Source organism: Tetrao urogallus (assembly GCF_951394365.1).
Source record: "Tetrao urogallus genome assembly, chromosome: 2".
NCBI classification, from domain to species: Eukaryota; Metazoa; Chordata; class Aves; order Galliformes; family Phasianidae; genus Tetrao; species Tetrao urogallus.
The window spans coordinates 100,440,082-100,453,843 of record NC_136814.1 but is presented as its reverse complement, the minus strand read 5'-3'; the positions used below and the strand labels follow the sequence as shown (position 1 = coordinate 100,453,843).

The 13,762-nt window shown below is 39.8% G+C and overlaps 1 protein-coding gene across 5 annotated transcripts in view; it reads left to right on the top strand.

The window, feature by feature from the left end:
* PUM2 (pumilio RNA binding family member 2) overlaps nucleotides 1–13,762 on the top strand; it is a gene marked incomplete at both ends in the record, with an annotated part of 43,371 nt that overhangs the window by 15,163 nt on the left and 14,446 nt on the right. For 3 of the 5 annotated variants that reach the window (XM_079550446.1, XM_079550443.1, XM_079550442.1), the window contains 3 exons: nucleotides 4,661–4,804; nucleotides 5,746–6,027; nucleotides 10,613–10,849. In XM_079550446.1, the coding sequence (XP_079406572.1) occupies nucleotides 4,661–4,804; nucleotides 5,746–6,027; nucleotides 10,613–10,849 (663 nt within the window). The remainder of the gene's footprint in view (nucleotides 1–4,660; nucleotides 4,805–5,745; nucleotides 6,028–10,612; nucleotides 10,850–13,762) is intronic. The other 2 variants (XM_079550445.1, XM_079550444.1) reach the window with 1 other exon arrangement.

Here is a 13,762-nt window from a genome sequence, read left to right as displayed (position 1 = left end):
ATGCTTTTGGTAAGCTGCTAGAATTGAGTTGTATGTGGTTATGCATTGTTTATGTATTTGCACAGATTCTTCAAACATAAGGAATTCCTCTCATGTTTTCTCTGTTCATAAGTGTATGCACGGGAGGTATCACACGTAGTTTACAGGATGATTTCACATATAATGAAGCAACTGCTCACTGTGTTAAACTTCACTGTGAATTGTCTAAATAGTCTGATGCACCTTGAACTAATAATTGCTCTTTCTGAAGTACTTTTCTTTTTTTTTTTGCCTGTGAGTGTGATAATATTTAAAATCTGAAAATCAGAATTCAAAATCAGGAAATTCAGAAGGAAGTTACTGATTAATTGTCTCTGAAGATCAGAATGTGCTTAAGGTGAAATAACACCAAAGCTTAGAGCCTTTTTTTTTTAGTGGGCATGGCTTCTGACATCAGGGTAGTATTACGTGTTTCAGTACCATATAATAAATGTGAAGCTGATCATTTTAAATGCTGGATACTGTTAACCTGAGCAAAAATAATTCGGCCCTTCTTGAATACCAAAATTAAGATTTTACATAGTTAAATCAGGTGAAGTTGATGGTAGCTGCAAGTGCATTTGGCTTGTACAGGTTCTGTCCCTTGGTAGCGTCTCTGCACCTCACCAAAGCCTCAGGGAAGGCCTGCAAACAGTTCAGCTTACCAGAGTTGCTGTTGGTATCTTTACAAAAGCCTCAGAGGCTTAACTGTGCAGTTTTTGTGCATGCATTTTGTCATTTGATTTTTGTTTGTTTATTTATAGCTAGTTAGTAGTTCCTGCTTTGCACGTGGAGCTTGACGATTGTGGAGTGGCTCGTGCAGTTCCATTTCAAATTCTTCAATCCTACTACAACACATTACTCATTTCAAGGAATCCTTCAAAACTGGACAGTTCTCATTAAATGAATACACAAGTCAAAGTCAGAGGGTACACCCAATTTCACCTGATTAGTACTTGTTTGTCTCTACAAATAGAAACAAGGAGGGTTGCACTGAGCTTAGGCATCCAGGTGTGGGAATCTCCCTGGGACCTCAGCTGTGTAAAGAGCTGCTGTGCTCTGTGAGGATGTAGCTCGAGCATTTGCTGTACAGAGGTTGAAGTTTACCCTAAAAGAGATGCCTAGCAGCTGGCCAGGTGAATCACTCCGAAGGCATTACTGCCTGAATAGGCTAGGTCAAGTGTAACTTCACTTATATTGCGTCCACACAGCTGTAGCCGTTGACATGGATGGATGTAGCATGCAGGTGAACATGTGTATTAATTTGTCTGAACTGTGTGCATAGAATGTTGACACCATCAGTTTCTGTTTATTGGCATTGCATGTTCTGTTACCCAGAATTTGAAGTGTGCCATTGTGGTGGGTTGTACTTTCTTGTACCTCCAGGTAGTGTTAAATAGAAGTCAGATTTAATTGTGGCAGATCTACGGAGAGCTATGAGGTTGGCAAAAAATGATAAAGGTTATAGCATATCCAAATCATTTACTGATAGGAAAATAGGTTCTGAATTTGATTTGTGAGAGGAAGAGTGCAGAGAGAAATCTGTGTCGGGACAGCACAAAGTAACCTTTAGCAGTACAGCAGGTAAATTTGGGAGAGTGAAGGCTGCAAGATTGAAGGAAAGAGAGAAGACGAAGGGCTGAATGAATTTTCAACTGTGTGTGCAGAGGAGAACAGCCGGATGTTGGGTACATTAGAAGGAAGAAGCTGTAAATTTTCTACACAGAGAGGACTCAACGATGACTTGCAAGTTATGCTCCAAAGTAGGGAGAGAATGTCAGGATGGTAGTGTTAGAAGGGGCAGACAATTGAGTTGGCAGTAGGAAGTGTCGTATCTGTTAACTTGAGTAGAGAGAAGTGACAAAACTCTGACATATGTTTGTCTTCAACCTGAATCATCAGTGACAGAAGCTGCAGAGGGAAGGGAGTAGGAGCTTTCCAGTGGCAGACACTGAAGAAATTATTGGACGGATAGGAGCTACCCAGAATTGGTTGCGAGGATCAGGAGAACAGATTTCCTCTTGGTTTCTCATTCTTCGAAAGCATTTACAGTTTGTGTGAAAAGAATGCAGAAAGTTTTTAAAGTGTGATTTTGGAGACTTTTGGAAATCATTTCAGTAAAACAGAACACTGGTAAACCAGTTTGTTTTAGTATTCCCCACTGATCTTGATAAAATAAATGTAGATAGAGCAGTTGAGTTCTGAGATAAAAGATGTGAGGAGATTATTTGACGGAGAGGTAATACAAAATGAAACATGAGGAGAAAGGGAATTAGGGGACACAGGACCTAGCAAATCACCATCATACCTATGACCCAGCATATTGATTTTAAATGTCTGTGACTGGTATAAGATAATGACAAGCGTCATGCGTTTTGTAATGCAAAGGGCATAATGTAAGGTGCTTTTGTTATTTGACTGATTTGATTAGCAGTCATCTGGTCAATTACTTCAGAAAAACTAAAACTAATGTATTGTGTTAGCATCAATCCCAGGACACGTAGTTACTGTAACACAGTGTAAATTTTCTGAATTGTTTTTTTTATCTTCCTCCCACCCCAAGCATTTCACATTGGAAGATAGGTTCATTTACGTTATCTGGGCCTGAAGTCGTATAAAATGCTATGTATTAGTTTTAGATGAGCAGAAGGGTGTAAAGACGTGCTCAGTCCTTTCTTATATAGCTACAGCATTATCTGTGCTTTTGAACACCTGGAGTGGATAGGTGGGCTGAGCAAATCATGGTACGTGTTAACCAATTCTGAGTTCTGAAAATGTGATTTTCTGTGATACAGTGATAAGCAATAGCAGGACCAACATGATGATACAAATTGAACACGCTTTGAGTAAAAGTATTAGTGGAGTAGGTAATTAAATACTGCTAATGTATGCTGTGGTGTAAGTGATATTTTTCCTGATATCATGTGATCTTCCAGCACTCTCCTTTGAGTTCTCTGCTGAACTATACTAAGCCAGGTAGTTGTCTGTCTCATTTTTTCCCTAGCTTGGGAAATTAGTAGCCTCAGTGGTGAAGACAGTAGTGCTGCACAACTCAGTTTTCTAGGCAAAAGCAGTTGGTGGCACCTATAATTAAATTTTCTAACCCATTTCATTGTAGGACCTTGCTTTGGTCATTTTTAACTATCACAGAATCACAGAATGGCCAGGGTTGGAAGGGACCTCAAGGATCATGAAGCTCCAATCCCCTGCCACACACAGGGCCACCAACCTCCCCATTTGATACCAGACCAGGCTGCCCAGGGCCCCATCCAACCTGGCCTTGAACACCTCCAGGGAACGGGGCATCCACAACCTCTCTGGGCAGCCTGTTCCAGCACCTCAGCATTCCCATAGTACAGAACTTCCCCGTGACATCCACCCTAAATCTTCCCTTCCTCAACTAGCTGAACTTCTGGACATACTGTGCAGAAAGACTGTTTTCCTGTGTTGCTGGTGAGGAAGAGATTGTAGATGCACCTGAAATTCAAAGTAGGTGGTGAGCAGTGGGAACAGACATGTTCAGAATGCTGGTAATGACAACTTTTCATAGCCAGTACTGTGCATTCATCTTGAACGTGAGAGCAAACCTGAAGTTCTGGATTTTCACTGTTCCTCTCCTCTTTGGTTAATACCTGAGATTTCTTTGTGTCTTCAGATTTGAAGATTTTGTTTCCACTGTGCTGTTGGCAGCTGTTTTGAGCTCTGTTTTTGAAGCAGGCCATCTGATCAGCAGAGATTTTACATCTTGTTTTACAAACTCAGGAGAGCAGAATATGACTTAGGAGCCCGGTGATGAAGGTACTCACCAGAAATTAGAGGTCTTCATGTTCAGAGAGAACTTGTTTCAGATAGAATATGAGGAGCGATGCCCTCTGTTAGGCCTAGTGCTGAACATGCATACTGATTTCAACCAGTGTGCAAAATTTTGGCTTTTTTTCACTTTTTATTATCTTTTCCTTCATTTGTGTATTGTATTCTATTGTTCCCATTGCTTTTGTTTTTCTGTTTTCAAACTCTTCCTTTTTCTTTACGAGTTCCAACTCAACTGAGTGCAGTTATTCTTGGATTACAGTCTGTGTTCTGCTGCACTGCCCCAGACTAGATCATTTTGGTTCTGTTCAGAAGTATTCCTGCACGTGGAACACACCTTCACTAATGTGCTTTTGTAGACAAACTTTTAAATGGGGACAGATAATATAAGGAGTGACCAAATTTGCATTTAGCTAAGCACTTCAATTGTATAGATTTCAGCACCTTTTCGGGAGTACAGTAGTGGAATATTTTAAATTGCTCAAAGAAGCAGTAATGCTCTGATCATGACAAGTTTGCAGTGCTCCTGAACCTTTTCAATTGTAGTATTTGGAAGCTTGACTTATTGACCTTGAAGGCAAACATTCAACTTGAAATTGCTAAATCTAGTGACCGTTCTAGATTTTTTTTAAACAACACAGAATGTTCCTAAGATTTTAAAAGTCACTCTTTTCCAATATTTATAGTTTTTGTTCTTTTGTTGTTTGGTCGATGTGCTGGGAGACTATGGCAGAAATGCTGTTTTCACCCTTACAGTTTGTTGACAAGGCATTTCAGTGTTGACTGCTCAAGACTGTGCGTACTGCTAATTCTTGTATTCTGTATTGTGTAGGCTATCAAGTACTAGCTCCCACTGCCTATTATGATCAGACTGGTGCCTTAGTAGTAGGCCCTGGAGCAAGAACTGGCCTTGGAGCACCAGTCAGACTGGTGGCCTCAACTCCTGTTATAATCAGTTCTGCAGCAGCACAAGCAGGTAAGTATTTGACCTTCCATGGAAATTTCTTCCTTGTTTGTATGGAACCTTAGCAGCAGTGTTAGTTGACTAGTATTTCATATTGTTGATGTGGTTCATACACACCCTGTGAGGATTTCCAGTTGTGAAGGATATACCATGTGCTGTTTCTTATTGTCACGTCTGCTGTTTCATCATTTTCTCCTTTCCTCTCCCCATGCATACAACATGCACTTCTCATCACTCCTCAGAATGGTGTCCTCTAGGAAGCCATCATTTCATTGCTTCGGCCTGGCAGAAGATGATGAAATACTCTGGGGTCTTGCTATGCTTTTCTTATGAAAGTTGCTGGTTTTCTGTTTTGTTTTTTAATGAGAAGTATAGCAAGGAAAAACGTACAGAATGGATAAGCGGAAGAGGAGTATTAGTTACATGGAAAGTCTCTAGCTTTCTTTTTATTGGGGCAGAGCCTGGCCTCACCTTATTAAAACATCTGTATTTATTGTATTTATTAAATTAAAATCCAAAATATTAACACAGGATTAAATTATTTTAAATTAAATTATTTGAAATTAAATTATTCAGAAGATTAGATTTTAAGTTGATCTGTGAGCTTCTTGCTCTGACATTAGATGTCTTTGAATGTTAGCTGTAACTCTGCTACTGTGAATTTGAATATCAAAGCACAGTTCAGTAAGCAGTAATGTTTATAGGTTTACACTGAAAATTCCTTCCATTACATTACCTATCCTGCAGCCTTGATTAGCTTCTGACATATGCTGTCTTACTTTTTCTATTTCCTTGGGTAATTAAGACTGTATGATACCACAGATTTTCTTTCTTAATATGTGAATTTGTTTGTTTAAGAGGGGTTCTTAAGAATAAGATTTAGACCTGAATAGTCCATTTGCAGTCAGAAATGTTTGAGAGAGTAATTATGATTGAAAACGTGTGTTTTACAGCTGCAGCTGCTTCAGCTGGAGGAACAGCAAACAATCTCACGGGAGCCACGAACGGTCTATTTCGGCCACTTGGTGCCCAGCCACAGCAACAGCAACAGCAAACAAATAGTAGCCTACAGTCCAATTCATTTTATGGCAGTAACTCTTTGACCAATAACTCCCCAAACAGTTCCCTTTTTTCACATGGTCCTGGCCAACCAGGAAGTACATCTCTTGGCTTTGGAAGTAGCAGCTCCTTAGGAGCAGCTATCGGCTCTGCACTTGGTGGATTTGGCTCATCAGGTAGGTTGGTAATATAGTGAGGAAATTGTGAGACTTGTGTGTTAAGGGAAAAAACTGTATTTGTATCCAGATACGTGATATACACGTACATTTCCAAAAACAATGTTGAAAAAAGGGTATGGAAATGAAAGCAAATTTTAGGGGAAGAAAAAAGGGCTTAAATTCACTGTGCAAGAATAATTTTTGAAGAATACCTTCTAGTTGTAGATATCTCTAAAACAATTTTTTCTACTGAGCATTGAGCTTTGCTCCAGAACTTTGTTCATCCAGTAGGTTATTTTTTGTTCTTTATTTGCAATTGAAGCCTTCATTTTGTGTTTTAAGTAACAACTGATTGCTTTTAAGAATTGCATTCTTTTGTTATACTTCTCATGTTAGGAAAATTTCCCTTTTATTTATTTAATAAACTGCTCGTGATATTCTAAATTTGATGTAGAAGTGCAGTGCTTCTAGGTTTAGGCTGTGATCACGGAGAGCTTTGATATCTAGGAGCAGTCCTTGTTAATCTCAGTAGATTTAATCTTAGATACATTTAAGCAGAGTTAGGAGCCTTACGTTCTTGCAACAAATCCCCCTCAATATTATCATCTGTGTTATCAAAAGTAAGAATTTTAAAAAGTCATAATGTTGTATAATCTATGGCAGATATTTTATTCTCACAGTTTTTAAATATGCAAGGTAGGTTTTCCTATATTTAAGAGTCAGTTTTAGTAAGAGGAATGAAATAATCTTTCTTAAGCATTTCCTATTCGTGTTACATTCTGAGTTACAGAACTGAATTGCTTACTGCTCTTACTGTTTTGATATAAGTGAACCCTACTTTTAATCCTGCACATCTTGCAGATAGGTAGAAATTGGGAGGAAAAAAAATAGTACTAGAACAGTATTTTTCAAGGCAAAATGCCCCACAGGACATTAAAATAATGTTGAAGTGTAGAAGTAGTAACTGCTATTACAAGATAGCTTAGTGTATGGAAAAACAGAAAGAAAACCACACCCTTCAGTGCTAAAATGTGATACCTTTCATTGGGTACCAAAGTGGTGACATCACATGGCTGCATTCCAGCACTGAGATTTTCTCAGTATTGCTTTTCACGAAATTATCCAAACATTTACTTGCTTTAACAAAGCTAATGATACGAATTCTAGAATCAAGTTCTTACACTTCTTACGGTCCTCTCTAATCTTGAATTCAAATAGTGCCATTTTCAATTAAACACAAAAGCCACTCAGCTGTGTAGGGTTAATAATTTTCCACAGTATCACAGCAGGTAAATTTTATTGCCAGAATAATGGCACTAAGTGCTGCGTTTTGTAATACAGATTATTTCCTGAGCTACTTGTAGGTTTCAGTGAGTTCTCGGCAGCTGTATTCCGCTCTAGATAAACTTTTATTTCATTGATAGCTGTGGTCATAACAATATCTGCATTGTTAATGCAGTGTGCCCATTTCAGGTCTCTGGGTAGTATACTTGTAAGCCATGGAAGTCTTTATCCAGCATTATCACCAAGACCTCCATACAATACTGATTTTAGTTGTATATCTGTCTAAGAAGAAGTATAGAAGTTATTTATTGCTGGCACAAGAGATTATGCCGTCATCTGGTGGCAAAGTTCAGCTCCAGAGCTTTGTCCAAAGCCTTCAGCACAGACGGCGCATACTGGAATCTTGCAGCAGTGTTTTAGGTGATTTCCACATGGTAGTTTCAGCAGAGGAGCAGGAAGCTCGTGCTTTTGCAGTTGAGAAGTGCTGATGAAGGGTGCTATCCAGACCCTAACTACTGTTAGAAGCATTAATGCAGTAAAAGAATATTGAAAGTGCCCTCTTGCTAAGTATAAACTGTATTTGCCTTAACAGCCACTTAAACATGTTTTTCTTAGAACAACAAAGGCTTCTGAGCTATAATGTGTGTATGAATTGAATTGCACAGATTGAGGAAAAATCTTAGCGCATGTTGAGCAAATGAAAAACAAACTTTAGTTTTGATTTGCCAAAGCCTTGGCTTACCTGTAACTCTGCTAAGTGTTGCTGTAGGAGTTGAATGTCAGGTAGACGATGTCCATGAAGACTGACAGGTGGCAGTACAGATCTTGTCCTTCTGCCCCTTATGTGTTTGCAGTTCCTGCACAGGGAAAAAAAAAAAAAAATAGCCTTATGAGGGAAAAAAAAAAAAGGTAAAGGGGAGCATGTTCTAGCTGGCTGAATGATGAACAAAGCAGAAAATGGAAAGAGGCAAGCGCCTGTAAATGGCCGTACGTGTGTTGCCAGCCTCTGTTTTTTATAAAGTTATTCATGCTCCAGTTTAAAGATTCAGGTACATAAGGTACTGCAGCTTAACAGGCAGCTGAGAATCGGATCAACTAAGGCAGCTTCCCAGATGTCTGTCTACCTTTGGCTCGTAGCAGATGGGACTGCATTAGCTTAGTGGTAAGGAGGGCGTGGAGTTAATTCAATTTGTCTTGTTTCTTTGAGCCTTGTGTGTGTGTCAAGATGCAGTTCAGCTGGTTCATGGTAACTTGTTAAGCTGCAGTATTCTAGCTGAATAAGAAACACTGGAGTCTAGCTTTTTTCCCCATAGCCAGTCGGAAAATTAACAATCCATTCCGTAGTACTGGATTAACACTCACATGGTTCATCAACTGAGACAGAACCTGGAGGGCTAGTCGCAAATCTTAATATTTCTTTCAGCTGTTACCTTAATTTGCTCTTCTGATGTCTTAATCTCCTTGCTAGCTAGTCCAGTATCTTTTCTTCCTTGCTTCTCCTCCAGTATGTCTGCCTTACTAGTTTTCAGGCAATATTTATCTCCCCTCCTGCACTCAGTATGTGTGTGTTTCTGCTTGTACTGTGTGACGTTCCCATTACCAGCTTACTGTTCCAGTCTCTTTGACCCACAGTCACATACACCTTCTGTAGCCTAACTTTTCATCAGATCTCCTTTCTTTTTCATCCTCAATTCTACTACTTTTGAAATTGCTTGCCAGTTTTCTTGCAGTCTCCCTGTTGGCTCCTTTGTCTGACCTTTCTCTCCTCCTGGTTCCTTTTTTTCGCTTGGTCTATTTCTTGTGTCTGGTTTCTTGTGTCCTCTGCATTTGAAGTAGATAACTTGCTTTCCACGCTGCCTGATGAGTATTCCAAGAGCAAGGTGGAATCTTGGACAACAGTTGGAGTCCATTTTTGGCATGGTACACAAGCCTAGAAGTGCAATTGCAAGAAAACCATTACTGACCATCTCAGACATGCCATGAATGGGCAGGAGAGTTTTTAGTTGTGAATCTGTACCAGATCTCTGCTGGTTTTCTGTGAAATGTGATTTCAGTAAGATTTCTAGTTCAAAGAGAGCATGCAAGTAAAGGTATCCTATTGCTAGCATGCTATCTCAGTACATGAAAGCATTAATTTCTCAAATAATAGGAGACTGGATTATTTTCATAAAGGTGAAGCATCTTTCCCAGTTTCCTAGAGTGGCCGTGTTGTTGGGCAGAACTTCTTTGAATAATTTGATCCAGGCTGAAACTGCCAAGAAAAACATTAGCAAAGTTGCTGGTGTTACAAGAAATCACAGTGCCTCCAAGTGGAAAGTATCAGGAGGCCTTTATGTTGGAGCATGCTGTTGGCTTAGTATGAGGGTACCCTACTGTGGGTAAAGATTATGGAAGTGAAGTTTGGTGTTTTCCTTAAGTTGAAGCACAGAACCTGAATCTTTCTGATTCAGCTTATGTTCCCCAGATAGCCGTAATCTCGGTTCACTGATGTAATAATGTTGCAGTGTTTAAAATAGGCACTGTAGTTAACTATTACACAAATATGCAACAGATTGACTTTAACATTTCTAAAAACTTTCTGTTGTTCTCCTAATTTGTCCTAGACTGCTCATCGCCTTGCTGAATGATGCTGGCAGGATAACCACTTCTTCATTAATGCTCTGTTAGCCACAGCTTCTAGTCTCATTTGTTTTTCAGAAGTAGTGTTAGCAGTAGAGTTATGTTTTGAATTTCTCACCTTAGTTTTCCTATCTCTGCTCTGCTTCTCTTCTTCTTAGCCTGCTCTGTCTTTATAATATCTTTATAAAGCCCTTCTTTTAAGAATCACTATTCTCTCAGGGAATTTTTAGTAGCCATTTTTTCCTACAGGTGAGGGGATCACAAACGAGGAGGTTCAGAAACAACCGAACAGCAACATAAGTTATTTTCTGAACCCTTAGAAGTAAAGAAGTTGCTTTTAGCCTTTTTCCTGCACTCGAGTATTGCTGTCTGTTAATTTCTGATGGAAAAAAATGCTTGAAGAGTTCAGTGGAAATATCTTTAGAACTGCTGCAATTGCTCTGTAATCCCATAAAGCCTGAAGCCCAAGGTATTGAAATGGAGTACTACAACATTACCGTGAGAAGTCTAGAATGAAATGTGGTGTGTTTATACCCACTTAGATTTACTTAAAAGCATGTGTGGTTATCACAGTAATTGTCTTTGTCATAATGATTGCTGTAATTATTGTGATCGCATCTGTTATTGCCCAGCTGTAGTTGGGGATTAGGTTTTATTCAGTTGACACTGTGTAATTAGGGTCTTTTTATTTCTTCTTCAGTTGGCAGTTCTGCAAGTAGTAGTGCCACAAGGAGAGATTCTCTATCTACTAGCTCTGACTTGTACAAAAGATCTAGTAGCAGCCTAGCACCCATAGGGCAGCCATTTTACAATAGTCTGGGATTTTCCTCCTCTCCAAGTCCAATAGGCATGCCTCTGCCAAGCCAAACTCCAGGACATTCACTTACGCCACCGCCATCACTTTCATCACATGGATCCTCATCCAGTTTGCATTTAGGTAAAAAAAACAAAAACAAAAACGAAAAAACAAAACACGTTTTGTTTGTATGTGTGTATGTATTTCTATGTGTAAAATATGTGTTGCATAAGAGATGTCACGTTACCTTTGCTGTTAAAACAGTTTTGTATCAAAAAGGGCCCATTCCTGAGGGTTGAAGAGTGCAGTCAAATGGTCATTGGTCTGACAGTGGAGGGCACTCAGCTTTTGTGCTCTGTTGGGCCAACAGCTGATTTTTGTTCCCTTCCATAAGCCTGATAGAGCCCAGTAAGACTGACAGCTTTTTGTATTGTTGCTTCCTGCAATATGATGGGCAAAGGTGCAGCAATTTTATTTGTACTTCAGTGTATTACCGCTTCGAGAACGTTTTAAGACGAGTTTTTTTGTTGAATGGTGAAGTGACTTTCACTGCTGCCCCTTAGCATGGCAGTGTGGAAAAGTTCTCAACGTGCTACGTGTTAATTTGGAATGGGTGAGCTCTATGGCCCACGCGCTGTGCCAGGAAGATGAGTGCTTCCCACCAGCTGGTGGAAGAAAAGAAAATGCTTTTATGAGAGAAATAGCAAAGGCTTTGTCAGAGGTGGCTCTTTGGTTATCAGAGATATTTTCAAGGTGTGGTGACAGTCATCTTAGAAATTTGTCAGCCGGTCCGATGACGTGGGAGCTCAACCTCTTAAAAATAAATAAGAAAACTAAAATCTAAAGTAACTCCACCACAGCCTACTGTAATTTTAGAAGAGAATGCCTCTACCCTGAGGTAACTTAATGAAACTTTACCTTTTTTCACTGCAGATGTGGTCATTTAATTGGGATGCTAAAATTGCAGTGGATGTAATGATGAGCTGAGTTGCCTGTTGCTCCGTTAAAGTGCACTCCAGTGTGCACTTGTGTTCGTGTAGCAGGCAACTGAACCCCTGTACTTCAGTTTACTGCAAATAAAACAGGAAAAAAAACTAAAGTGCCCACCTCCAAAAATACACTTGAAGTGAGAAATGTGTGATTTCTGTAACGATGTTGAAAGTAATTTAAATATATTACCTTTGCAGTTCAGTATTCCCTTCATGGTTATGTGCTGAATACCCGAAGTAAAACTGGGCAAGGGGATGTTTCAGCACGTTTTATTTTTTTTTACTTACCTTTTTTCCTTTTCCAGGTCTACAAAGTGCACCTTTGGGCTGAGACCAAGCATGGAAAGTTTCAGCCCAAATGGAGGCTTTTGAGAAAGTTCTGAACATCTGACAATGGGGTTATCATGGAAATCTTTCTCTTTCTTTCTTTTCAAAGTACTCTCACAATAGTTTTCATATTACTGAAAACTATACTCAGAACAAAATTTGGAAGGCATTATCTAAAATTCAAAATGTTTAACGATGTGTTGCTTTACATCTGGTAAATGCTAAGTGAGCTGCAATCGGTATGGAAGATTGCCTCTGTCAGCAGAAATTGTTGATAAATACTGATTTGAATCCATTTCAGACTGTTTGGCAGTGTGAGCTAAGTATAACAGTTTGATGAAGTCATCTACAAGATCGGTGTTTAAAGGCCACAATGTACAGTTGTACTCTGAAAATTGACGCAGCGTTTTTGGCTGCCGTGCTTGCTGCCTTTCCCACACGCAGTGGACTTTATTATAAATTGGTGCACTTTTTACTGAGTCCATCTGAAGTGTTGAAATTGAGGCTCTCTTGGATTTTTACTTTCACCGAAAATGCAGTGCTTTATTTTCTTATTTTTTAGCATTTTCTGGACTCTCCCCTTTGCGTTACTTAGTTGTGCAGTTGCACCCAAGGGGAACCACTGCAAAAAGGTCAGCCCTTCTGCTGCTGCCTGTCCTCAGCTCGTTCTGCTGTGTTCATCAGCCACTCTGGGAAGATTTCTTGTTTTGTTCTCACATGGGGGGGAAAAAGAAAAAAAAAAGCCAAAGTTATTTCACCCAATAAGAAGCGAAACCTGCAGTCAAACAGGGAGCGTATTTTGAGAAGGGTGCGATTATCGCGCAGTCACTTTTCAGAGTAGAACAACGTTGTAAGTTCACGTCTGCATGCAGTTTCCATTGGTCTCCTGATAATGCCTGTCAAACGCAGCTCTCCCTCCACCTTCAAAACTTGTCCTGCCTGCTTATATGAACAGGTTCAGCTAAGTTTCACTCCTGTTTTAAGATGGGCATCAAACTCAGTTGCTCCTGTTTCAGCCACCAAAACACTAGAGCACAATACTGGGGAAGGGTGCATGGTTTTATAACCCCTTTGTCAGACACTGCTGCAATTTGTAGCTTAATAAAAAGGCTTCCCTTTTACAAGAAACCTGTGATATTTTGCTGTTTTTATCTCTTCTCATCAACTCTTATCCAACATCCTAAATTAGAAATGCACTAATTACCTTGGTCTAGTGTCAGTTTCCCTTTATGTGAAGGGATATATCAGTTGTTTGTAACTGCTGCCTTACTGTAATCGGTTGGAGCAGCAAGGTCATGAATTTGAACTACCCTTTCACTCCCAGGGGCAAAGATATGAATGGACGTGGTCTAAAAATTCCCTTAGGTTGATAGTGCTTGCTTTGTTGGATGGTACGTTGCCACATCTCAGGAGCAGGATTCTTAAAATCAGGACTTTGGGAGTTAGTTATTTTCAGTTTGTGCTGTTGTTCAGGTCAGCGTTTTTGAGAGCTGGTCGCTCGAGAGCTGAGGCCCTTGGCATGGCAGCGTGGGAGCCTCTCATTGCCTCTGCTCCATACCTGCCCTGGAGGAGTAGGGCAAAGCAGGCACAGCAAGCACTGGCATTGCTTCATAAAGTACCTATGCGGCTGTAGGTACACCTGTGTGTATGTGGTTCTGTTTATTTCCAGTGTGAGAAGGAAACGTTGACTTGTTTTAGCTGAGGATGAGATGAAGCTGATTCATTTTATGGCTATAAA